This window comes from Xenopus tropicalis, chromosome 7 (genome assembly GCF_000004195.4).
Source record: "Xenopus tropicalis strain Nigerian chromosome 7, UCB_Xtro_10.0, whole genome shotgun sequence".
In the NCBI taxonomy this organism is placed as follows: Eukaryota; Metazoa; Chordata; class Amphibia; order Anura; family Pipidae; genus Xenopus; species Xenopus tropicalis.
The window spans coordinates 38,461,103-38,488,392 of NC_030683.2; the positions used below are offsets into that span (position 1 = coordinate 38,461,103).

At 39.8% G+C, this 27,290-nt stretch overlaps 2 protein-coding genes across 10 annotated transcripts in view; one reads left to right on the plus strand and one right to left on the minus strand.

The window, feature by feature from the left end:
- The first annotated feature begins 7,986 nt into the window (after positions 1 to 7,986).
- atoh7 (atonal bHLH transcription factor 7) lies at positions 7,987 to 8,334 on the plus strand. Its single transcript, XM_012967191.1, has one exon. The coding sequence runs from the start codon at positions 7,987 to 7,989 to the stop codon at positions 8,332 to 8,334; it is 348 nt and encodes a 115-aa protein (XP_012822645.1).
- A 3,360-nt stretch (positions 8,335 to 11,694) lies between these two features.
- Positions 11,695 to 27,290, minus strand: part of mypn (myopalladin) — a 79,760-nt gene continuing 64,164 nt past the window's right edge. For 7 of the 9 annotated variants that reach the window (XM_002936865.5, XM_004915897.4, XM_004915900.4 and 4 more), the window contains 11 exons: positions 25,989 to 26,510; positions 25,382 to 25,532; positions 21,175 to 21,237; positions 20,396 to 20,617; positions 20,138 to 20,287; positions 18,876 to 18,958; positions 18,149 to 18,275; positions 16,674 to 16,881; positions 15,422 to 15,587; positions 13,017 to 13,150; positions 11,695 to 12,405 (listed from right to left, as the gene is read on the minus strand). In XM_002936865.5, coding sequence (XP_002936911.3) covers positions 12,239 to 12,405; positions 13,017 to 13,150; positions 15,422 to 15,587; positions 16,674 to 16,881; positions 18,149 to 18,275; positions 18,876 to 18,958; positions 20,138 to 20,287; positions 20,396 to 20,617; positions 21,175 to 21,237; positions 25,382 to 25,532; positions 25,989 to 26,510 — 1,993 coding nt within the window. In that variant the 3' untranslated portion in view covers positions 11,695 to 12,238. Of the gene's footprint in view, positions 12,406 to 13,016; positions 13,151 to 15,421; positions 15,588 to 16,673; positions 16,882 to 18,148; positions 18,276 to 18,875; positions 18,959 to 20,137; positions 20,288 to 20,395; positions 20,618 to 21,174; positions 21,238 to 24,151; positions 24,638 to 25,381; positions 25,533 to 25,988; positions 26,511 to 27,290 lie in introns of those variants that run through there. The other 2 variants (XM_004915899.4, XM_031905569.1) reach the window with 2 other exon arrangements.

Consider the following 27,290-nt stretch of genomic DNA (forward strand, 5'->3'; position numbering starts at 1 on the left):
CACATTAATGTTATTATAAAAGGGTTCTTGCAGCCAAAATACAAGTTTTACATAATTAAAATAAATTCAACCAATCAGTGATTAGCTCTGTTCAGTCAACTGCAGGTTGAAGAATGAAATCAAAAATTTGGGTTATGGTTCTAGTGCAAATTGCCCTAAGTACTCAACCCAAGTACTACTGGAGGCAGAGGAGTAGTGTTGCCTTTTGGCTACTTGGGCTAGGAATAGGATAATGGGGTACAATTGCTTCACACTGTGCCAAAATAAATAGGGGTTCTGCCACATTTTGGTCCCCATATTCCGATTCATCCCATCTGATTACAGTAAATGAACAGAAATTACAGAATAGCACCCCCCAACCTACTTTTCAGCCACTGTTCCACATTATTCAAGGGTATCACCCACTTGTGCCCCGTAACACTCCAAGCTGGGCATCCCAGAATTAATTACAGATGCAAGGGAATAATCCATTAAGAAAACTGATTGCCTGCACCAAATAAGTTGTGACATCTAAGTGATATTACCATGCTATTCTCACACTGTAATTAAACATATATTCCGTTTAGGTGTCCAAAGCCAGAAACAAATGTTTAATGTCTCCAGCTACCACTGTAAACTGAAAATCCTCTTGTAGCAGAGAGCTTTGGACAAGTTGTATCATGCAGCTTTGCTTCAAGGATCCCTGATGCTGCGAGACATCAACTTCCAGCATGCTTTAACCCTTGATAATATATTGAAGAATTGTGGGAGTTGCAGTTGGGTAGAACAACACTACTAGAAGGTTTTTTTCAAGTCCCTAATCATGGGGTGTGGTTTTTGGCCTGTTCCTTATCCATATTATAGTAAAGGATATGGATAACTGGTGTATGCCTTGTTTTGCCTGGACCAAACTCAGACACTTTCCTGATCTTCTCAAACTCTGTTCACTTCTCCATGAAGCCCCCTTCGTTTGGGGACCATTGGGAAGTATCATTTACTAACCTTGAACCCTGGAGTATATACCTGTGAGAATATTGCACTTGAACATGTTCCTAGATAGCCTCAAGGACTGCTGAGAAATAAATGCAGATGGTAGAGCAGTACTCACAGGTACATACTCGAGGGCGATTTGTTTCTCAGAGAAGAGGAGAACCAACCCAGGGTCCAAAGATAGTGACTGTATTTACAATGGGATGTAGTTTCCTTGTGCTTGAACAGTTTCTCATCTCCAATGGCTTCTTATGGACCCCATCTTGCCCAGGCAAAAGAAATTCTTAGATTTAACCATATGGAACTTATTCCACCCAATTTTTTAATGAAATTTCAAATCACCTTCTTTTCTTTACCAAACCGAAGTTTTGGAAACAACTGTTTCATTTCACAAGAAAAACTTTCTTAATGATGTCGTTATTTATTTCTAGATATAACAGTATGTAGCAAATAGGCAAAAACTGGGCATATTTCCCAAACATTAGAGTGTGTAATGTTCTCTAATGGCCCAGGGCAGCCCAAGCTATCACTACCTCAGCTTAGATCGTACTCTAATACCGAATGACTACACTGCATCTCCTGGCACAAGGCATGAGGGACAGCTGATCCATGGATACTTGGCAGCTAGTAGGGGACTGCCCGCTGTGAGAAACAAAGTGACAGTAAAAGGGGGTATCTGTGTGTGCAAATCTATGTGACTTGTCCCTGTAAATCTTATTGCACTGTGAAAAGTCTGTGTGTCCTGGATTGTGTTCTCTTCTTATAAGCTCTCTGGGCAGCCCCATAGCAAACACGGACGTTCATGTTTCCTGCCAATAAGAAACTCCAAAAACTTCCTGACAGTGATTTCATGCAGCCAGTCCCTCTAGTGGCAAAAAGAATCACTGAATTGTGCGTATCACAGAAAAACATATGTTTAATTCATAATATTGTGGCTGTTAAGCACATGGTTGATGCAATAATAATACATGCAGTAAAGCCCCTGGACCAGGAATCATCAACTTCTGGCCCTTCGCATACTGTTGGACTGTAACCCCCTCCATCCCCCTACAGCTTTCAGCAGCATTTGAAAAGAACAAGGTTGACCAACGCTATTCTGGACTATGACATATGAAGGCCTTGACTATTGCATCTACTTAAATGGGCACTTCAGGTACCAAATTTAGACTGTAAGCTCAATGGAACTATTTCCGTATTGCATATAACTATAAATATATAATATATAGAAAATATTATTATATAGTGATATTAAAAGTGTAAAGAAGATATTTGTCTTGGGTGTAATTTGATAGGTGTGTGATTTTCTATTAGATGTGCGTGTGTTTCTCTCTCATCCTACAATAAATATGTCTCTCTTACCCTATAATAAATACATTTTTCTTACCCTATAATAAATACAGCTCTAGTACCCTATAAAAATACATCTCACTTAGCCGGTAATAAATATGGCTCTTTTATCCTGCAATTAATATGGCTTTCATACCCTGCAATAAATTTGACTTTTTTTTGCACTATGATAGATATGGTTTTTTTGTCTTATAATATATATGACTCTCTTGCTATATTAAATATGTTTCACTTACCCTGTAATAACTACAGATCTCTTGCTGTATAATAAATAAACTATCTGGCTTTATCATAAAGCTGTATAGTAAACACACCTCTGTTGCTTTATAATAAATATGACTTACTTACCCCAAAGTTAATATTGCTCTCTTATCCCATGAATAAATATATCTCTTGTCCACCATAATGAATACATCACTCTTAGCTTATAATAAAAACAGCTTTCTTGCCCTATACTAAACTCGTCTCTCTCTTACCCTCTTTCTTAGTCATATATTTCTTTTGGTAGGGGCAATATAGTTCAGTTTATATCGTTCAACCATCATGATTAAAATGTTACACCTTTAAGAAAGGATCCCTTCAGCTCCACTCCAGCCCTTACTGCTTTCATTTAATGGGAATATTGCAGTGGATGCAGTGCATGATGCAGAGCTTGTTCATTAAAGTTTACTATTTTAATGGTAATGGCTGGAAGATATATAAATTATCTGCAAATCTTTAAAATAAAATGTTATTTTTCATTTTGCCATAACCAATGATTTTTAATACACCAATAATTATGCACCCAAACAAGAATAAATATACTTTAATGGTGACTGATTGGTTAACATTGCTATTAAGTTGCGGGCATAATTAAAAGCTGTAGCATTAGCAAGTTTACTTAATATGAGGCTTGGCTGATTCTCATAAGGTGGGTGCCTCCACCAGCTGATGACTGACCTCAATTCAACATCTGTCATGTTGGAGTCAATTATTTCACAAGTGCATCCTATTGTCCCGGGATTATCAAGCCTCATTTCACTCAGGGCGGATTCACGGGGTTAATGATCTGTATAACAATGATTTGCAGTCACATGGTTCGAGCTCAAGAAAACATCTCAGAAGAAGGACCAAGTTGGGGCCAATCATTTAATTATCTTAATATTACAGAAGGTTTCTTCTACGCGTATACTCATGTTTACAGACTCTGAGTCGATGTTAATTAAGGATCCCCTGCTGTAGCTCTTGACAGGCTCCAATATGCACTCTCGGGTCATTCACAAAGGCAGAGGGAAAACTGTAGTTAAAATGGGGTGAGGTATTTTGTTTAAAGCAGAAAATCATTTAATAATTTGAAAAATTCACATAAGTGCTGTTAAGGTGGAACTGGCATTCAGTTGGGGTAAAATGCTAGTTTACATAAGAAAATCATTAAATGACCCATTCACAATGGTCTGAACACCATTTTCTTTTTACAATGCCCTACACCAAATTGTTAAAGGGGTAATTCCCATTTACATTAACTTGTAGTATGATTTAGACAGTGATATTATGAAACAATTTGCAATTGGTCTTCATTTTCTTATTTGCTGTGGTTTTTTAATTATTTAGCTTTTTGTTCAGCAGCTATCCAGTTTGGAATTTTGGCAACTATCTGGTTGCTAGGGTACAATTTCACCTAGCAATCAGATAGTGATTTGAATGAGAGGCTGGAAGATGACTAGAAGAGGGGCTGAATAGAAAGATAATCAGTAGTAAGTAATAGTAAGAATAAAATTGTAGCCTTACAAGTATTTATGGCTGCTGAGGTCTGTGACTCCCATTTTACAACTGGAAAGAGGCAGAAGAGGAAGGCAAATAAATCAAAAACTTTACAAAATAAAAAAAAAATAAAGACCAATGGAAAAGTTTCTAGTGGCTACGTTCATCAAATCACGAGTTCGAATCCCGAAATGGGTAAAATTCGGATTGGATACGATAATTTCTGATGATCTCAAATATCACGAAAATGCTTATGAAAAAATCGGAATAGTCCTGATAATATGGTATTGGCGCTCCGAAAGTCACCAAATTTTCGTACTGAATGATTGTAAACAGCGGGAAAACCTTTCCGAAGTTTTTTTAAGCCTCCCATAGGACTCAATGGCACTCTGCAGCTCCAACCTGGCCCAAGGAAAGTCTCCCATAGGGCTCAATGGCACTCTGCAGCTCCAACCTGGCCCAAGGAAAGTCTCCCATAGGGCTCAATGGCACTCTGCAGCTCCAACCTGGCCCAAGGAAAGTCTCCCATAGGATTCAATGGCACTCTGCAGCTCCAACCTGGCCCAAGGAAAGTATCCCATAGGGCTCAATGGCACTCTGCAGCTCCAACCCGGCCCAAGGAAAGTCTCCCATAGGATTCAATGGCACTCTGCAGCTCCAACCTGGCCCAAGGAAAGTATCCCATAGGGCTCAATGGCACTCTGCAGCTCCAACCCGGCCCAAGGAAAGTCTCCCATAGGATTCAATGGCACTCTGCAGCTCCAACCTGGCCCAAGGAAAGTCTCCCATAGGGCTCAATGGCACTCTGCAGCTCCAACCCGGCCCAAGGAAAGTCTCCCATAGGGCTCAATGGCACTCTGCAGCTCCAACCTGGCCCAAGGAAAGTCTCCCATAGGGCTCAATGGCACTCTGCAGCTCCAACCTGGCCCAAGGAAAGTCTCCCATAGGACTCAATGGCACTCTGCAGCTCCAACCCGGCCCAAGGAAAGTCTCCCATAGGGCTCAATGGCACTCTGCAGCTCCAACCCGGCCCAAGGAAAGTCTCCCATAGGACTCAATGGCACTCTGCAGCTCCAACCCGGCCCAAGGAAAGTCTCCCATAGGATTCAATGGCACCCTGCCGCTCCAACCTGGCCCAAGGAAAGTCTCCCATAGGGCTCAATGGCACTCTGCAGCTCCAACCCGGCCCAAGGAAAGTCTCCCATAGGGCTCAATGGCACTCTGCAGCTCCAACCCGGCCCAAGGAAAGTCTCCCATAGGGCTCAATGGCACTCTGCAGCTCCAACCTGGCCCAAGGAAAGTCTCCCATAGGGCTCAATGGCACTCTGCAGCTCCAACCCGGCCCAAGGAAAGTCTCCCATAGGGCTCAATGGCACTGTGCTGCTCCAACCTGGCCCAAGGAAAGTCTCCCATAGGGCTCAATGGCACTCTGCAGCTCCAACCTGGCCAAAGGAAAGTCACAATACCGAAGCTTGAATGATTCCGAAACTTTCGTACTTGGCGCGACAATACGATTTTGTCGCACAAATTTTGTCGCAAGGTACGAAATTGTTGCGCAAGGTACGAAATTGTCAAGCAAAATACGCTTGAAGCATTCGAACGAACGCTCGGAGCATTCGTACCCCTAGGAAAAGGCAATTCCTTAACATACTAAAAGTTAACCCAAAGGTGAATGACCCTTTTAATAGGTTGGAGTACCATTAAATTATATCAATGCCAGCAAAATGCCAATAACCATGCCAAAAAATAACTTCTGACAAATTTGTCTAATTCTTTCTTCTTAAATCATACTCTGGGGATGGGGTGGTAAGTAGAGAAAACTGTAAATGGAACAAGAAATATTATCGGAGTTAAATTGAAGAGAACAGAAAAGTCATTAAAGCTTTTCTCCGTTTTGTGGACATGGCAGTTGTGTATACTTTGGTAAGGCTTTTGCTCTTAAAGATGAGCATTTATTCTGTGTTCTCCTGTCCTAGATAATTCATGTGACCCAACGCAGAGAAATGCAGGAAGAATTAGGCTGTACTCATTGTGGCTTAGGCAAGTGCCAAACTCAGGTGGAACACAACCTGATGCATTTGCCTGCCCCATGATGAGTACAGCGTGAGTAAAAAGAAGGGCTCACACTTTTCCTTGCATTGAAACACATGAAAGATCCACCACAAGGGAACGCAGGACTAAATGTGTGGTTTTGTCTGTGTGTAAGAACCCTATACATATGTTCTGAAATGACTGGAATGACACAATCATTATTCAAACAAAATCTACAGTACAATTTGCACAAAGTTAAAATCGAGAGGAGCAAATTCACAAAAAGTGGAGGAAATGAAATGTGTGTAAAAAATATTAAAACCGGAACTGAAGATTTTGGAAGTTATTAATTCTATTTTGCTAGAGTAAATAACATCAATATCAGAAAGATGGAATTAAACTAGCAAAACTGGCTCTTGGCCCAAAACCACCATTTTCATGTAATGGAACCATTTAATTCCAATAATATTTACTTTTGGGAATTCCCCAACAGAATGACAATTAAATGTCAAATTGCAAAAAATGCCACATTTACAAAGCTGAAGCAAGTTTTTGTACATGAGATTTCTTTTTACACCACTAATTTTTATTATTCTGAATTTAAAATACTGTTTAAGACTCTAACAAACAACTGCCCATAATCTGCCCATAGGGGAAATATTCAAAAGTGGCATTTTGGGTTAAATTGGAGTAAAATGTTTGTTTCTGCCAGATTATACAATAAATTCACAGTTGTCTGAACACCACCTTCCAATTGGTATAAACTGTGCTCTAGATTAGTCTGGAGAATGTCTAGAGTTGTCTCCAAATGGATTACAATTGTGCCTAGAATGACAATTTTACCCCGACTATTTGTTACCCCAACTTTGTGTTCTTTCACAAACATGGAGTAAGCTTTAATTGCAGTAGGAAATACTATTGGAGTTAAACTGGTGTTAAGTTAATCTTTTTCATGAATACAGCAGTTTTCCTGCTTATTAATCTCCAGCACTGGCAGCTGCTTTGTTAGCAACCTTTCGTCTCCATTTACACACAGCACTTTTAATTTTATTATTATTATTACTTCCTTCTATAATATGAATATAGAACATTCTATAATATTCTATATTATTATTATTTTCTAATAGTTCCTTCTATAAAACTGTCATGTTGGATAATTAAAAAACACACAAAACTCTGGTTGAAAACCACACTGACAGCTTTCTTATTAAGTTATTAACCACGCTGTCTTTTTAAAAACATATACAATCTGGAAACCTTCCAAATTTAGCATATAGATATATTTGTGTGTATGTATATTTTTAATTGATATGTTCTATTAAATATTCTGCAAAGCAGGGGGATCTGCCGAGCTTGTTTGGCTGGGAGCTGATTAGTTAATGGGATTTCAGTGGCTGGGTTACCTCCAGATATCAGTACAGATGGCAGAGCACATCCCTCTGCCAGACTGATGCTGCAAACTTAGAGATTTGCTGCATTCTCATCCTATATTTCCCAGGGTGGGAATAAGCTGGGGCAGAAGCTAAGGGACGCCTGCCCACCTGCCACCATCTGCTAAGCCTTTCCATTCTCTATATATAGATATAAATGCAGGGCTTCAGCCACAGTTAGTAGATGCTCCTTTTCCTGAATCGTATCTTGCAGCAGCCTGACACTAATGCTGCCTGCCCAGTAGCCGGAGAGCCTTGTATCACTGCTAACAGCACTGGGCATCTACAGAGCAGATCGCTGCATAGCAATGGAATAAGGAGTGAGATTGCTGCCACCAAGGCTGAGGTTTGTTCTGAGCCTTTCTGAACTTTCTGGGGCTAGAATCACTCTGCTGACATGAAGTCAGATTCACCAGTGCACGGGGAGTGCCCCCATACTGAATGCCAGTCACCATGCCCCTTAAGGTGCATGCCAGTGAGACTGGAAGGCTCTACCAAGAGACGCATGGCTGCCAATGCCAGGGAAAGAAGGAGAATGCAAGGACTGAATACCGCCTTCGATAGCCTGAGGAAAGTAGTACCACAATGGGGTGAGGACAAAAAACTTTCCAAGTATGAGACTCTGCAGATGGCACTGAGCTACATCATGGCACTGAACAGAATCCTCTCAGAAGCAGAGAGGTACAGCAGGGCTGATCCAGGGGAATGGACTAATATGCACTATGATCACATTCAGGAGGAGCAGTGCCTCAGTTATATGGGGGTGAGATGCCCAAGAGACTGTGACCGCTACCTACCCCAGACTTTTTCTCACTAGGATAAGAGATGTGAGCATCAGTCAGCAGGCAAGGTACTATAGCCCTGAAGGCAGCAGCGTTTTCCTATGATTGCTCGGTTATACAGGACCCAATAATACTGGGACATTTGCATCATGGGTTATTTGTTATCTCATTCTGCCCAATGCATTGCTTATTTGTAAGTCTTAGGACTGGGTATATGTATATAAGCACTCAATGTGCTCAGAAAATGTACTTGGTGCTGCAACTAAGTTAGTAAGCTGTGGGACACTGGAAAAGCAAAGTGCACTAGTATTTTGTAAAAAAAAGGCAAATGCAAGTTATTATGGGTGGCATATAGTAATAATCTACACACACAGCTCATGGCTATACCTGTGTGATTATATGAAAAGAGAAAGTCCCTTTGTCTCTTACCTCCCTGTCCTGCTTTGCTTTCCATGTAACTAATGCACTGGTATCAGTAGAAAGTAGTATTTATACATTAAAACACTATATGTGAATATATGGTGGACTGTAAAGCAGTCTGGGCTGCAGGCTGGATACATTATTTTGTGTGGACTTCTTTCTCACCCAAAGAATAGCACAGACTTATAAAGCTACGTAGGTAAGTGCTGGTAAGCAGATGCCAACAACTGCTGTGCCCTGGGGAAAAGGAGACATTTTTGCCACTTGAACACCCGGTTTTTAATCATGTATGCTGCCCGGTGAACATGATCTAAATTCACTTTAACAGGAGATATAATTTCAGCATTTTACCTTCTTCTGTGATTTTCTGGCTTTTGTCTGCCTTTTGCGAGTGCTAATTCATATAAACATTCCTACTGTTCTTATTCTACTTTTTTCTATAAGACAACCCTGGTGTGTTTGTAAGGAAACCTTAAGTAATTCTTTTGAATATTGTAAAGTTCTTGAATGATTTTAATAATGAATGTCCATTGTTTATTTGTAAACACAGCTCTAAATTTAGCAGATTACTTGTATTATTCAGGTATGCAAATAGCATTTTAGCCTATATTGGGAATTTGATATAGTAAGCACTATGCAACTCTTTATAATTAGAAAATGTAGTACAGGTATGGGACCTGGGTTTTTCTGAATAAGGGGTCTTTCCTTAATTTGGATATCTGTACCTTAAGTATACTACAAAATCATTTAAACATTAATTTAACCCAAAATAATTGTTCTGCCCTCAATAAGGAATAATTATTTCATAGTTGGGATCAAGTGCAATTATTTGATTAAAATGAAGTCTATTGAAGATGGTCAGAGCTTTCTGAATAACAAGTTTCTGGATAATGGATCCCATACATGTAGAGCTAAACCAATGGTGAATTGTTTGGCAGCATACTGAACATACTGACCTAAAAGGCGCTATATTGTATGTAGTAACATGGGTAAACTTTGCCTTAGTCTTGTAACACATATCAGCGTGCCTGTTGCAGTTAGAATTCTAAAACTGAAAGCTGCTGATGTTGCTAAGGCATCTCTTTCCCCAGTTAATTCACAGCCTCCCTTCTTACATTTAATCCAGTTCCTACCTGTCTAATCTGCAGGAAACAGAGAAAGTTTGTGGGAAGAGGTGAACTCAGAAACTGAACATATTAAAGCTCTCATTTACAAAGGGGTAGGCACAAGTGCAGGAGCATGAAGAATTGTGACCCTTGGAGCTCAATGCACTCATTTCTGGCAGCTTCTGTTGCTGTCACTGCACCCTGTTCCCAATTAAAATCCAGCACAAGGCAGTATATACAGTGACTAGTGCATGGCTCCTAACAATTCCTGGCTTATACCTTTTGAATTACAATGTATGTGCCTTGTAGATGTGTTCCCAGGGAAGCCTATGTGCCTCCCACCTATCTCTATGCAGCCGTGCCAAACACAGCCACCCGTACATACAGAGTTTTCAGGCCAACAAGCCGCACCTCAGGGCACAATCTGCTAATTTAATCATGACACCAGTTTTTTTGCACTCTGCACCTTGCCCCATTAGTAAATGAGGCCATTAAAGTTGATCCCTTAAAACTGTTGCTAACAGGGCTGTTCTTAGTGACAACAGTTTTAGTTCAACAACAGCTGAAGCCTGCAGGTGGGGCATCAGTCACAGAAAAATGAAGTGCGCAATGGATATTCTTATCCTCTGCATATAGCTGCTGGTGTAGGGGCCCTCTAGGGCCAAGTATGTTTGCCCTACTTTCAATCCCCAAAACACCACTATGGATGGCTAGGTCTAATGCTGACGTGTGCATTATAAAATGCAGGGTGAAGAGATTACTGGATTAATCCATTAGATTATCATATTGCCACATGGATAGCAAAACAAATGGGAAGGCTGTAACTATGAGATCAAAGAAGCCGCCATTCATTTTCTCATTTTCCCTATCCATTACCTTCATGTAAACTGTACTTGTTCTACTTTCTAAGTTATGTTTCATGTTACAAAAATGTAATTCAAATTCTTCAATAAAAATGCATAAAAACGTCTTGCAAATAGGCTGGTTATCTTAAATTATAGTATGAACCTTCATATGAGTTTGAATCTCATACTGTAGGATTGTTTGGGTACCCTACACTGCGGGGGCATGTCATGACATCACTCATGGCAACCACTACTAATGACTCATCTCCTAAGAGAAAAGGAAATAACATACCCCACAATGCATTGCACCCCAAACTGAGCTCTTTCCCTCATGACATGGAAAATCTGTCTTATATTAGCCATGTTAAAGCAAGAGAATACCTCCTATTCATTTTGCCCAAAATTAAATTATTTATCCCCCTATATATCCCTAGCCAGGCCCAGATTTGTGGGCAGACCACAAAGGCTCTGGCCTATTGTGGCAGTATGCCAGAAAATCCCCTTGTTGGCTCCATACACACACACAGATAGACCCAAGGGTATATGCTACACACTAGCTTCATCTTGGTAATGGCACATGGTGATTTTGAGTGTGTTATCACCCAAGCATTTTGTATCTCTTGAAAATGGCTAGGATTCCCTTGGCTACTCCGGTTTCTTCCCACATACATACAGACAGCTTAACTGTCTAATAAAACTGACCATAGTGAATGTGATAGATCATAGGCTCCACTGGGGCAGGGCCTGATGGGAATAATGTATAATTTCTGTGGAATAAGTCTGAGCTATATAATTCACAAGGCCATGAATATTCTGTAAATTATATCTATAAATGGTGCTTGTTGATGTCATCAGTTATAAGCAGTGCCTAGTGATGTAATTTTGTCACATGACTCACTGAAACTTGCTTATTATATTGAATAAAGTTCCCCCTGTTGAAGTCACCTCGTAGTTCCACACACCTCATGGGGGTAGTTTATTTACTAAGTAAAGAATAATCATATTAATATTCCAAAGAATGAAACATTTTATGCAACATGTTGTAACTTTATTAGGGAATACATCCCATTTTCACTTCCTATAAACAAACCGCCATTTGTTAAATAGCAAGAGATGGCACTTTTAGTTTAAACCCTCTACTGTATAAGCAACCTTGTTTTAACAAAGAATCTGGTAAAATACAAATAATGCACATTTATATATTAATATAACCTCTATAGGTCTTTACTTTCTTTTCTTTGTGGACATAAATATTTAAATAGGGTACTTATACAACATCAAACAGATCACACTGCATCAGTGTCAGTGCCACGGGCATACAGATCACTGAGTACTGCTGGCGCGTCTGGGCTACATATACTGCAAACCTATGTTAACCTGTTCACTGCCAGAAAGGGCTGGGCCCCTCTAGTGGCACTGAAACAGTACTACCTGGCAGTTAGATTATTTTATATTGGCAAAACACTGAAGCCAAACAGGGATCTTTATCCCCATTAAAAATTTGATTTGTAAACGTTCAAGCTGTATTTTCTTCACAGTTTTATTTTGGGTTTTGACGTCGGTTCCATTCACAGCTCTTCACTTTCTACCACTTCCCGTGTAGACAATGAGTAATTCAGCGGTGTTACTACAGGAGGATGAGAGCTGATGGCATCCAAAGCTGAAAACATAGAATACCGAGAACCTGTTGATCGGGTCTTTTTGATTGGCTGGGGAATCTGCTGGTACCACTGAGCTAAAAGATAAAATAAATAAGTAAAATTAGTATAATCTTAATGATTGATCTTAATGATTAAGAAAAAACAGCCATTGTGCATCTATAAACCTAACCTAAACATTACTTTTTTATAGTAATATAAAGGAGTTCTTGAACAAGCATAGTATCCAAGGCTATTGTGATACTAATATCTACAGTTAGTATTAGTGGTTGTATTTATAGTTTATGTATGTGAGTGTATAGATTGTTAAGTAAAGGTTGTGTATGCTGGGTTTACTTGGAAGGGTTGAACTTGATGGATTCTGGTCTTTTTTCAACCCTATGTAACTATTTAACTAAAGCTCAATAGAGAAGTAGTCTGTACCAGACTAAGGCCACCACCATGCTCTGGGCAGATGTCAGTATTCTCTGTTTAGGGGCCAACTCACTATATATATATACTGTATATATATATATATATCAGTAGAGAGACAGCACACACACAGGAATTTCCTCACGAGATCATTAAGTGAAATATAAAATGAGGTTTATTCAGTCCAACCTTTCAGTTCCTTATTGGAACTTTCATTCCTGACTTGATTTTCTCTTTAAACTGCAGGGGAAGGGTCCAAATGACCAACACAACGTACCATAAATATCAAGTCTTGCAGTACAGGATACAATCCCTGCTTCGTTCTTTGCTGACAGTGTGTACCATCCTGCATCTTCTTTTCTGGCAGGCTGGATGAGGAGGCACACGTAACCAGTGTTATCTTGATGCATGCTGCAAAACACAGAAGGATATATTTCATTTGATTATTTCTGTTTACTTTGCATTACCAATTGTTAGGGCTTAGTTTATTATATACAAAGAGCAATCCTCTTCTGCATATTGTATGTATGTATATCTTTATTTATAAAGTGCTACTTATGTACGCAGCGCTGTACAGTAGAATACATTAATATAAACAGGAGGTCCCTGCTCCGTAGAGCTTACAATCTATATGGGAGGGTAACTTACAGACACAAATAGGCAAATATAAGTGCTGTAGGTCATAGTGGGTAACATTACAATATAAGTGCTAGTTCCTAGGTTGGGGCTACTATATTACTTGTATTATCTAAGGCAATGTAACAAAGCAACTTGTATTTCTATGGAGAGTTGCTCTGAGGTACGCAAACATGGGCAGGGCACAAATATTCACTGTGTGAATAATTCTGCACTGCGCATATTTTTTAAATGACCCCCCCAACGTGACAAAGGCACAACTGCTTTGACTAGGGGGGCTCACAATAAAAAAATTGTACATTTTTGCAATAAGATATGACAGTTTCTTGCAAAACAGTATGACCACAGTATCACAGAGCCTAAATCAACGGGAGAAGTGCCATTACTGGTCACCTATGGGAAACAAGAATGAGAAATAGAAGCTGTGCTGCTGGATAACAAAAACATTATCATTACAAAAGGATTTACTTTTATTTTCATAATCATGGTACCCAACACTATAGTCATTTTCTTTGTACATTTTGTTGATGGATCTGATGTTTCCACTATTTGTGCTCCGGTAAGTGGAATCTTGGCATAAAGAAATATAGCAACACAAAAGGTAAGGGGGTGATTTATCAACGTCAAAGTTTGATTTTCTGTTATTTATTAATGCAAAACCCCATCTAAAAGCCTGCACGTTTCTATAGAGGTCAGTGGGAGTTATCCTAGGCAAATCAAGCCATATTTTCAATTGGAGATATTTTTCGAATTTTATAAAAGTTTTTATAAAGTTTGTAAACTTGAAAATTTAAGGAATTTAAGTTTTTATTTTAACAAGGGTACAACATTAATAAATAGGTGAGCATTTAATATGTAATTTTATTCAATTTATAAAAAAACTCAAATTTTCAAATTTACAAACTCGAAAATTGCTAAATAAGTCCATAAATGTTGAGGTCAAACTGTCATGCCGGTTCCCTGCATATATCAAGCAGAGTGTGCAGACATAACCTGTAAGAGTACTCAGCAGCAAGTAATTTGCAGAGATGGCTGGTTCTAAATGGATTGCATTCCAATTAAATCCATCCTAAATCCCAGGCATCCTGTGACATGTGAACTATCCGGAGGGAAGATTAGACAGCTGACATATTGATCACTCTGGCAGGTTGACTATTTAATGTCAACTGTGATCATTTTCTATATCAATCGGTAGACGATGCCCATTGCTTTAATAAACCTTAACCCATCATGACACACATTCTGCCAAATTACAGAGAGATCAGTTATCCAGAAAGGTCCTAAGCATTCCAGATAATAGATCCCATACATAAACTATAGGGGCCTAACATTTTTTAAACACATAAACACATATTTGTATAAGGGATGTCTAATTGAATAAAATAAACATTACAGGGCACTTTATTCTAAATATGCCATTTGTAACAGGTGGCAGAAAGTACTAAATGTCCCAAAGAGCTTGCACATACAACTGCTGACACTTGGATCACACAGGTACAGTAATATTACCAGTCAGCACAACAAAAGATACCCACACACCTATCGCTCTGCATATTCACCAGCCAATGACCCAAGTATGATGCACTCAACAGGGAACTTGAGGAACATACAGCTGCTTGCTCACAACAAGTAATTAAGGCATTGTAATCAATACGTGTCCAATATTTATTGCCAAAAAACGCCACTCATGTATTGGGCTGGGGTACCGGAAATCTTAACACAGCAAATTAAATGTCCAAGGATAGATTCCTCAGTTGCCTGATTTGCACCAAAAAGTTCATAAGAAAGAACATGGCTTATTAAATAAGCTCCACTGTTACAATTATCAACCAGTCTAAGGTCAATTAACAAGCATTAGAGCCTGCTACTGGTTCATGTAGAAGCACCTCTGAGGCCAAGAAATTGTGAAGGATACATATCTGTACACTCAGGGATAATACCAAGCTAAATGCACAGTTATACTGGTTAGTCCTGTCTATTCTACTAAATGAATGAGCGTAGTTAGTTCTAAAGGAGCAACATGAGATTATTTCAGCAATACTGTACCTTATCCGTGGTTTATTGGCCGGAATGGATTCATTGTCTTTCTTCCAGTAGAACACTGGTGGGGGCATTCCAACAACTCGACTCTCTAATCTGACTGGATGACCTTCTGGGACACCACAATTTTGAAGTTTTTCCAAAAATACTGGAACTTTTTGGACTTCTTTTGCTAAAGAAGTGGTTGAAAACAATGGAAATCATTGTAATTGCGGTATCAAGCAATAAAATTATTAGTATGCTAACTTGTAGCAGGTAGCTTTATCAGAAGGGAACAATCAGCAATAAGAATTATTTGATCCAAAGGCAGATTGATCTGAACTAGAAGAAAAAGAAGAATTTGCAGGGCAAATCTGTATTGGAGTTCACATGGCTTATTTATGTCTATGAAGATTTTCATTCATCCAGGTCATGGTATATCTAGTATAAATAAATCCAAAGCAACTGGACTTGTTAGGTAATCATTGAAGACGTTTCACTACTCATCCGAGCAGCTTCTTCAGTTCAACTGACTGGTATGGGAAGTCCTCAGCATATATACTCTAACATCTGTACCCCGGCGGTTTCAGAACTCTTCACACATCCATTCATGCAACTCTAACAAGTAACACCTGTTTCGATGAGTTGCATGATACTTTGGTAATCCTTTCAAAGTAACTCCACAGCATTCACACCTCTGTGAGTTTTAGATGTCACCTTTCTGAAGAGTTACAAAGTGCCATTGTGATTGGATTAGTGGAAGAGTATATATGCTGAGGACTTCCCATACCAGTCAGTTGAACTGAAGAAGCTGCTCGGATGAGTAGTGAAACGTCTTCAATGATTACCTAACAAGTCCAGTTGCTTTAGATTTATTTATACTAGATATGGCTTATTTATGTTTGGTAGGTGCAATTCTAGGCATTAAAAAGGGACTGACTTATCTCTACCAGCACCTTGCGCCAATTTGATGGCTCTGCATAAGGTACAGTGCAAACAACACAATGCAGCATTTTCTTATATAATGGCACCCTGCAACTAACATCTGCCTTAACCAAGTACGTTAGTAAGTAAGTTGTGTGCTGTGCCTATACTAGAGCTGCAGGAAAATTAAGAAAATGCAGGGTGTATCCCATATACTCAACCCATAACAAAATTGAAATTATTTTTAAAATCAAACATTATGTCAGGGTTATTATGCACTTAAAATATTAATGGGGGTAGTGTGTAACAGATGCACTAGAGTTTGAATTAAAACAAACATATAAGAGAAAATTACCCATGATACTGAGCTCCAGGCTGAATGAGTTTTGCCCAGTTTTATTAGTTGCAATGCAAATGTAGGTCCCAGAATCTGCTTTTGTGACAGGATCAATAAGGAGCGAATGAATTCCATTCTCCCTGACAAGCATTTTGTGGGTGGCATCTGGTTTAACTTGCCTTCCATTGAGTAGCCACATGATATCTGGAGTTGGAAGTCCACTAACCTATTAAAATATTGGGAAACTGTCAGTTAAGGCAATGATACAATTATTTACTGTGCTTCCTAAAATCTAGCAAAAAAAAGGAAAGTTGTGCTCACCACTAAATTTTAAACCATTAAGCAGAGAGCAATGAGGCTGTGACCACAAAATACATATAGACAACAGGAGATCCTCTGCACTCACCCTTTATCAATATATATAGGACATTAAAACATTATGTGCATTAAGCTACCAAGATATGCCCTCCCCTTCAAACTGTGACGTAGTTGGCCAGTTAGAAGTATATTGCAATATATGGATGCAATATAACAGTCCCTGTTTTGTTTGAGGGAGAGGGCATTTTTTAGTAGCTTAATGCACAGAATGTCTTAATGTCCTCCGTATATATATATTCATAATGGGTAATTGCAGAGGATCTCCTGTTGCTTTCTAAAATGTACCCTGTCTTCTAAACAGTGCCTACTAATTGTAATAGTAAATGTATTGCACAATGTGCCAAAACAAATATTATTGTGAATGAATGTTTTTGCAAATTGGGTACAATTTGCAGATAACATTTTTAGAGTGGGGGTTGCATCATTTCCAGTATGCTAATGCACACAGTATCAAAACAGCATTAAAGGAACAGTAACACCAAAAAATGAAAGTGTATAAAAGTAACTAAAATATAATGTGCTGCTGCCCTGCACTGGTAAAAGTTGTGTGTTTACTTCAGAAAGTCTACTATAATTTATATAAATAAGCTGCTATGTAGCCATGGAGGCAGCCATTCAAAGGAGAAAAGGCACAGGCACTTAGCAGATAAAACACTATTGTATTCTACAGAGCTTATCCGTTATCTGCTATGTAACCTGTGCCTTTTCTCCTTTTTTCCAGCTTGAATGGCTGCCCCCATGACTACACAGCAGCTTATTATATAAATTATAGTAGTGTTACTGTAGCAAACACACCAGTTTTACCAGTGCAGGGCAACAGTGCATTATATATTTATTACTTTAAAGCTCTTTCATTTTTTAGTGTTACTGTTCCTTTAATGTGCAATTTGCTTGGGCAACTCTGTTGTGTCTATTGATGTAACCAGCTGTAGGAACCTTGAAATTGTAGGAAACCACCATGTCCAGGGCAGTTGTTATTCCAGTTTTCCATAGCGTTAATAGACTTTCTTTCACACTATTCATCAGAGCAGGCTGATCAGGCACATTGGCGCTCAGCACAACTATGCAATAGTGCAAGAAGCATATCTTTGCACAAGATTTTGAGAGGGTCATACCTTACAATCAAGTCGGCAGAGCCGTCCTTCGTGTGCAACCATATCCCCTGGAGCCTGAAGAAAGTATGGCCGGAAGAATCGCTCCTCTACTACCTCGCTCTCTACTTCTGGAACGCGTGGCCTCGCCCTGAGGGTTGTGTTAAAGATTAATTCAGAACATACTAGATTCCCCATAATGCTGTTGGATTTTAATGGAGTTTCTGTTTATAATACATGAAGCCATCCATGGTTAAAATTACTATGACTGATTGCAATGGTAATTGCCAAGAGATAATAATAGCACTGCAGAAAGTGGAATACTGAGGGGGGCAGTAGGTAGGGAGAAAACTCAAACAGCATCAAAATCATAGGACTGAGACTCTACTAAAGTGAATATTACTGGAAAGTTTCATACAAATGGGGTCCTTAGATAGACATGGCCTTCAACCTATTTTATTTAATGTATCTATCATTTTTATTTTATTATTAACCTTAAAGAACAGTAGCATGTTGAACCCTTAAGTAAGGACACACTAAGGACTACAAGTTATTATAGACTCCCGCTGAGCCAGAGCTTTATTGTATTTGGTAACAAAGAGAAAAGGCAATGCAAACAAGGCACTCTTTTCACTTTACAGCAGCTACTAACTGCTGTATTGTCTGTAGGAAGTTTCCAGAATTTTAGCACAGCAAGTTACTATGCTGTAAATAGAAAAGAAAAGGAATCCCCATTTCCTTATATTTTTACCTGTGAGACTGAACAGGGAGAAGAGACCGAGGCCGGAATGGAGCATTCTGTACCAGCAAATGACCAGAGCAACTGATTCTTCCCTGGAAAACAGCAAGAATATAGGTTATTGGGCTAAACTGCCCAATTGTAAAATTATTATCTCAGCAAGCTTAAGTTGCCACAGTATACTGCTAATTGATCTTAAAATACATATGACTTTTAGAAATAGCACTTTATGACACACACATTATAAGCATATATTTCGTAGGTTCACATTACCACAACAAACTCACTACACCGGAAACAGGTCTTCATGCGCAATAAAAAAGACCAAAAGGCAGATGGACTGATGGACAGACTGACAGATACAAGATTACAAAGATACAAGATACAGAGATTACAAATAGCAGCAATACCACCTAGTGGTCTAAAAGAGTATCTAGACTAATTCCTAAGCACTGTACTGTGGTTTCTGTTGTTTGGCAATCAGAAAGGTGTTTCAGACCCTAGTGCTGACCTGAGGTGCCCTTGGGAATGCCACCCTGTGACATAGAGCAAGATAGCTCTGTGCCTGAATCAGTTATGAGATGAGATGTTCACTTCTGTGATTTTTGCCTTTGCATAAATGCAGGCTGAGAGTCAGCCCCTACACTTTCAGATGTGCCTGTACTAAGTCAGCCTGGGTGCAGGCACACAGAGCAAATTGTGGAGCAGAAATACGTGAGTATGGATTTCAGTGTGGAAATCCACATGGAAAGGCTGCATGAAACGTAGGGCGAGAATCAGCCTGGTGTGAAAGAATCCAAAAGCAAACATTAAGGTTGGCGCCATAATACCTGCACTAGAGCAAATTTGACCTGTGTTACTAAATGAGCCCTGTGCATTCAGGCACTTGATGCCAGATGTCCATGTGCTTGCCGAGGTTGTTTCTTCAATATTTGTGCTAATGAGTATTGGGGTTGCCAGGTAGCCAGCAAAACTGATTTCTATGCCTCAGGCAATTTTTGTCTCTACAGTTTGGACAGATTTAATTATTATGCTGGTAAGCAACAATAAGGAAAAGGAGCCTGGAAAGTGAAAGAATAAAGGTTCTGCAGTAAATTTTCCAACTCTAGGAGACCTTTTTCCTCTTCCAGTGTTACATGATTCGTTTGACTGATAAAATCCAATGAACCTTTCACTCATCTAGATGTGCTCATTTACTGATATGCTTGTGGGTATAACAGTGTTTCAGGGAGATTAGCCTCTCTTGGTGTAAACCATTCATATAATGTCAGTACCTGTGGATTTGCTGCCATAATTGTGTAGTTCCCATCATCATCGTTCGTTGCAGCTTCAATATATAAAGCGCATGTTCCATCTGCTTCCCTCTGCATTTTGCAGTGTTGATCTTTCTTTGATATCTGCTTGCCATCTTTAAACCAATAAACCTAATAAAACAGATTGCCATTGATTCTTTTATTGGGGCAGGTATCTGAATACAGTAACTTTGAGCTGGAGGTTCCCAGCCTACACATTTAATGAATGTTGTACTATACCTTGGGTATGGGTATCCCAACAACTTTGCATGTGAATGTGACTGAAGTTCCTTCTACAACCCGGAAATGTTTGAGCCGTCTGTCAAAAATAGGTGCAATGCACTTTCCAGTTGGGATTTCATCGTGCTGAACTTCATCATCCGATTCATCCACCGGGGTGCGCTCCAAACGAAACTCTATTTCATTCATCAGCCTCTGCTCAAAGCTGGATATTTTGTATTCCTGTGCATTGTGCAATAAAGCAATATATACAGATAAATTAATTATTAGTTGGAGCAGATTTCCACAAATCCCATCTGTTTAAAGACCTTACAGGTGATGAAAACACTTTTGCCAACCAACACAGGTTACCCAAATGTAGCTGGTCTGCAACTGCCAGCATACTGCAAAATGTAATCAAGGTTTAAAGCATGCTGGGAGCTGTAGTACAGCAACATCAAGGATGAATTCTTCAAACATACAAACTAATCTAAACAGAACTGATAAAGATTTGAATTGATTTTGATTTAACCAAAAGTTAATTTGAACAAATTGTTGGATATTTGCCATGAAACACTAAAAATAATGCACCAGCTGTACCAAAATTGCTGCAGTGCCAAGTGTTAATAAATGCCTTGTTGGGGGGCAATAATATAGTAAATATCATTATTACTTTTCAGGTTGCTTGAAAGCATTGTAGTTGGAAACCCATTGTATTTTCTAGTGCAGTAGTTCCCAAACTGTGGAGCTGGTACCCCTGTGTGAACTTGGAGCTTTAATGAGAAAATTGGTAGACTTACCATTGAAATTTTCTTTTCCATTAGTCCATAAGGCAGCACACCATGGGTTAACTCCCGCTCCCCCTGATAGGATAGGTAGCACAAAAAAATATTAGCCAGCCTTTAAAACAGTCCTTTAACCCCTCCCCCAGCATGTTATTTTCCTAGCAAACCAACACAAACGACAAAGCACTGTTTGCTGACACACAATTTTATTTACAGGGAGGGATATTGTTGTGCTGCCTTATGGACTAATGGAAAAGAAAATTTCAATGGTAAGTCTACCAATTTTCTCATTCCATTACGTCCTACAGGCAGCACACCAAGGGAAATTGCTAGCTTTCCTAAACGGGAGGGTCATGTCTTTCTTGGAGAACTGCTTGCAGTACTTTAGTGCCAAAGGCTGTGTCACATGCCGACAAGATGTCTAGTCTGTAATGCTTCGCCAATGTATGCAGACTGGTCCAAATATCCCAAGGTGATGCGAAAGGCCACTCTGCCCAGGACGTTGCCCTGCCTCTCGTAGAATGAGCATTAATTATTTCTGGAGGTTCTCTATCCTCCAACATATAGGTTGTCTTATTTGTTTCCTTAAGCCACCTGCTGATTTTGAAGCTTTATTCCCCCTGTTTCTTCCATAAAACAGGACACAGAGATCTGATTCTGAGCTGTCTGGTCCTCTCCAGATACATACTCAAATATCTCCTCAAATCAAAACTGTGTAACAACCTTTCAGCATCATCCTTTGCGTCCGAGAAAAAAAAACTGGAAGATTGATAACTGCATCTGCACACCATGCCAATGGTACTTTCGGTATGAAGAAAGGCAGAGTTCTTAAACATACCTTATCTGGACGGAAATGATATATGGCTCAGAAGCTCCCAACGCCTGAATTTCACCTATCCTCCTTGCTGATGTAATTGCCATCAGAAACACCACTTTGGGAGTTAAATCTTTAAAGACACCTCTTGCAAAGGTTCAAAGGGAGACATACACAATCTATTAAGGACAAAATTGAGGTCCAACGGAGGCAGAAATGATCTAAAATGTGCTCTCAACTTTCTGGTAGCTGTCAGAAATCTTTTCACCAAAGGATCTAGGAATAGCCTCATATTTAGGTGAGCTGATAAGGTAGACAGTTGCACTTTCAAAGTGTAAACCTTTCTCAAATTCATCTTGCAAGAATAATAATATCTGTGTGATTCCTTTGTCAAGTGGCGATACACCCATCTGAGAGCACTACCTATTGTATACATTCCAGACTCTTTTGTGTGAGAAGGATATTGACTCCTTCCTTGCTAGTAGTAAGGTTTCCACCACTTCTTTAGACAGACCCTGTTCCATTATTGTTGCGCGTTCAACATCCCGGCTGTCCACTTGAGTCTCTCCAGATCTGGAAATTCCACTCCCTTCTGAGATATCAGGTCTCTCCTTAATGGAAATCTTGAGTAAATGCTCCTGGATAGGTGCAAAAGTTCCGGGTACCATGACCTCCTGGGCCAACTCGGTCTAATAACTATCACCCTTGCTTGACCGTGCTTCACTTTCTCTATTACCTTCTGAACCATGGCACTGGAGGAAACCCAGGGTATAGAGAAAGCATCCAGAAAGGTTGTTCTGTCCTTCCAGTAAAGTGAGCAGAATGTCTTGCATTAGCGATTCTTCCTGGTCGCCATCAGATTCATCTGAGGAGGGCCCCATAACTCTGAATCAGGAAATCTTCCAACAGATAATAGAGACCACTCCCCTGGAGCTACCATCTGTCTGCTGAGTCGATCTGACAACCAGTTGTTCACATCTCTGTGAATTGCTGCAAAGTGCGACAAACTTTCTTCGACCAGACCATGATCTTGGCACATAATCTGACCAGCTTTTTGATCTCCTGGTGATTGATATAAGCCACCACCGAGATGTTGTCTGACTGAATCAGAAACAAATCTTGTGCTAAAAGGCTTTTATCCATACTGCTTCCAGTTCTCTGTAATTTGCCAATGCTGTTCTTATCTTCCAAGACCACAGCGCAGTATGTTTCCTCAGATGTGCCCCCCAACCCTGGAGGGATGCATCTGTTGTTATCACCACCGGGTATGTTGGGAGAAAAGGTTTTCCTCTGTTAAAATTGTCTAGGTGAGTCCACCACCTTAACAATCTCAATTTTTCTGTAATTCTCATTGTCTTGTGCATGCCTGAAATCTTCCGATTCCATGCTGCTAGGATATGTGACTAAAAATATCTCATCCTGGCTTTGGCCCATGGCACTGCTTCCATTGTCGCTGTCAAGAGACCAAAAGCTCTCATTGCTTTGTGAATAGTAATTCTCTTGCTCTTGATTATCGCCTTCACTGCTTGAATAATTTTTTCTGACTTCCGTTGAGGAAGGAAATTTTCATGCTCTGGGTATTGATGTAAAATGCCAAGAATTTTACCAAGGTCGATGGATGCCAGCTCAATTTTTCTATGTTCACAAGCCAGCTACACACCTCCAGAGCGTTTAGCGTCTGCTGAGATGTCTCTCCATTTCCTCGGTGCTTGATACTTTTAGCAACCAATCAGCTAAGTAAGGTATGATGTAAATGCCTTCCTTTCTCAGAGCTGCCGCCAATACCACAATGATCTTGGTAAAGACCCTTGATGCTGATGTTATTCCAAGGGCAATGTTCTGAACTGAAAGTGCCTGAGATTCCTTTTCAGGAACACCGCAACTCTTAGATATGCATCCCTCTAGTTGATAGTGACCATCCTCTATGGTTGTTCACACGCCATACAACATCTGTGCTTCAATTTCTGTGTCTTCTTAGCAGGAGACCTAGACCTCTAAAATGGCGTAGTACAAAAATAAGACTTCCATACCTTGCTTTTGGAGAAACACACTGACAGCCTGGCACAATCAGATTCTCAGATGTAGCATCCAGAGTCACAGAAGGAAAAAAATATTTGCACACCACCAGCCTATCTAGCAGAAAGGTGCATCCCCCCAGCCAAAAGGATATAAAAATACCTTTTCTCTTGATCCACACCGGTAGAAATGCCGGTAAAAAACTCCTTGTGCCCTTCTTCCTTGTGTGTGCATGTAAGGGCGGAAGTGACATCATACCATGCTTCTTCCTGCTTCAGCGTGTCCTGCTGCCCTCAGTCTCCCAACAACTAGAGAAACTTTGGCAAGCACAATGGATCGCCTTCACTTCCAGCGATCCTCTGCCAAGGAACCTCCATTCCCCCAGGGTCTCACCCTAAGGCAGTCCCCAGTACGGCCTTCTACGGTCCTCCTAGGAGTCTGGATCTTCATCCTCTTCACTACCACGTACTCAGGTAGGACAGAAAAAAAACATGCTGGGGGAGGGGTTAAAGGGCTGTTTTAAAGGCTGGCTAATATTTTTTTGTGCTACCTGTCTTATCAGGGGGAGCTGCTTATTTGTTCTTCTATATACATATGAAAGGCCCAGCTTTAAAGGGGACCTCTCACCCTAAGAAATAATTCCAAATTGGTTTGCCAAGCAAAATAAACTTCACTTACAGTATATAAAATATTTTAATCTTATTTTCTTCAGCCTTGGAATTCACAATTGCAGATAACAGGCAGGCTCCATTTTGTGGAAACTGTTAAAAAGGAAAGCTTTGCATCCTGCCAAAATCTTGTTTCTGTGCCAGTATGGGGGGACCCAATACCCATGTCCATGCACCGGACACAAAAACAGATGGTGAGGAGGGAGGGGGAGTAAGGAGTCAAGCAACATCTAAGAAGTTCTGAATTGTGAAAGTAACTGTCTGCCCCACCTCTATGCCTGAATCATAGAGGCGGGACAGGCAATATATGATTGACAGCTGGGATTTTTATATGCTTTTATAATGGGTATGGATGGGTAATTAAAAAAATGAGTTTGGGTTTCATGTTTAATAAAAGGACTTTTATTATATAGCTTTTTATGCCTGGGTGACAGGTCCACTTTAAGGAGAGTTAGAATGAGATTTGGAATAAAAACATATTTGATTTCCTTGTGATTTATGGAACAATGGCTGAATTACTCACACAATGATATTTTCCTAGAACTATAATCTTTTTATGGGATAAGGAGGCCCTGAACAAAGGCTTAAACTTCAAAGGGGGGGGGGGGGCCTAAACTGAAAAATTCTGGCCAGTGCTCTACTGAGTACAGAATATAATGATCATTAAGTACAGTATGTAACATTCCTTTACCTGTTGCAGTTTTTAGTATGTAACATGCCTTACCTGTTGCCGTGGAATATATTGTGGAGTGTTATCTCTAAATGACAGCTTTCTCTCCAACTCTTTTACAACAGAATTCTTATTCTCAAGAATTTGATCTTCAGGGCCAAACCGCACTGTTTTTACATTTTTCTTTGCAGCTCCAGGAACAGACCTATAAATAATGTAGTTATACTTTATATTGTTATACATCACACAATACACTGTTATTAGCGTACTACCCCAATTGTATATCCACATTGTATATCTTATGCTTTTCTGGCTATAGCAACGATTTCTATAATGGTATAGTAACCACTCCTACAATGGTGGTCCGTTGTCTTTATACTATCCATTTGTCCTGTAGATATCTCCCACTGCATAGTAGCTACAGCTTGGTAGAGGACTAGCTAGTAGTGACCTGAACAATATCATATCAACTGCCACCTACTGCCATTTAACCACTGAATGTAATCAAACTGCACACATATTCTTGTGAAGTTTAGAAATTGTAATTGTCTTTGAGTGCACTAAGTATGCTATGAAAGTTCTAGATATAGGCATCATGGTTGAGGTATTAAGGTGAGTAATACCTTATAATAAGGTGAGTATAATTGTTTTCTGTACTTACAATGATGAAGTTTTTGGCAGCCCCATCGCATTTGTGGAAGGAGGAGGTGGTGAAGATGGCAATGATGGGAGAACTGCACTGAGAAATGCAGCAGGATTCTGAATCCGTGGAGGAGATATTGGAGTAGGAGACACAGTCTGTGCCTGAAATTGTCTTTGTGGTGCAGAAGGTGGAGAAGACAAGATGGACTCCATAGCAGTGGAAGGTTCATTTTTGGCTGTAGCTGATCCAACCTCAGTGTAGACTTCTGGAATATTTCCTCTGCATGAAGTCCATGGTCTTATCGTCGATGTGCCAGTAGTGGAAAAGGGATATTTAGGAGACACCGACGTGCTATTGATTGGATCTGAGCCAGAAATAAACTGCTGGGGTCGGGCAAACATGTAAGGCTGAGAACCAGTAGAGTTTTGTACAGGCGTACTAACCGTTGTGTCCCTTGCCAAGGAAACTGGTGATGACGGCTGCTGTTGTTGCTGTTCAATCATAACCTGGTTATGAAGCTGCTGTAACTTCAGAGGGTCTCTGTGTACATTAAGAAACAAAAGCAATCCTACACTGAAATAGATATATTTTTAAAGACTGCAATAATAATAATAAAAATCATGCAAAGTTTGCTTAAACTTACAGTCCACACTTTCTAAACATTCCATGGCATTTGGTCATTTATATGAATTTCTTTTGTAGTACTTGTGCAAAGTACTGTAGCAACCAAGGCAAAACTACTAGACAGGAACAAATGTTCCATCCGTGGAATACTTCTATATCAAAACCCATTATGTTATATCCTGCATATCTTACTGCACCCAATTGTAGAGGCCCCCCAAATAGTGGTCCAGTTCTTTATAGCTTAGATACTATAATGCAACTTTACCTATTTGTCTGGGGACACAGGGCCCGCTAGACCTAATCTTTGAACTAATGTCCCAGAATAGCAGAACCCTCATTTTAATCAGCTCAAACATCTCCATAACACTATATCATCGATTTTTTGAGTAAATTTCTACTTTAATCACAGTGTATCATTATAGGAACACAGGCACCCATAGTGAACCACCATCACTGGCTGAGCTGGATGCTCTTTGCCTTATTTTCCTTAGAGCAAATAAGATGATGAAGCCTTGAAATTCTCATGGTTGTGGGGCTTGGTTGTGTATTATTATTATTATCAAGAGTTGGCCAATGCAACTTGAGAGTTGGTTGGGGAGGTAAATGAGCCCCCCAGGTCCCTCCAACACTTTGGAGAAGTGATCCACAACCAGTGGCTTGCAAGTAACATGTTGCTCAGTGACCCATTGTTTCTCC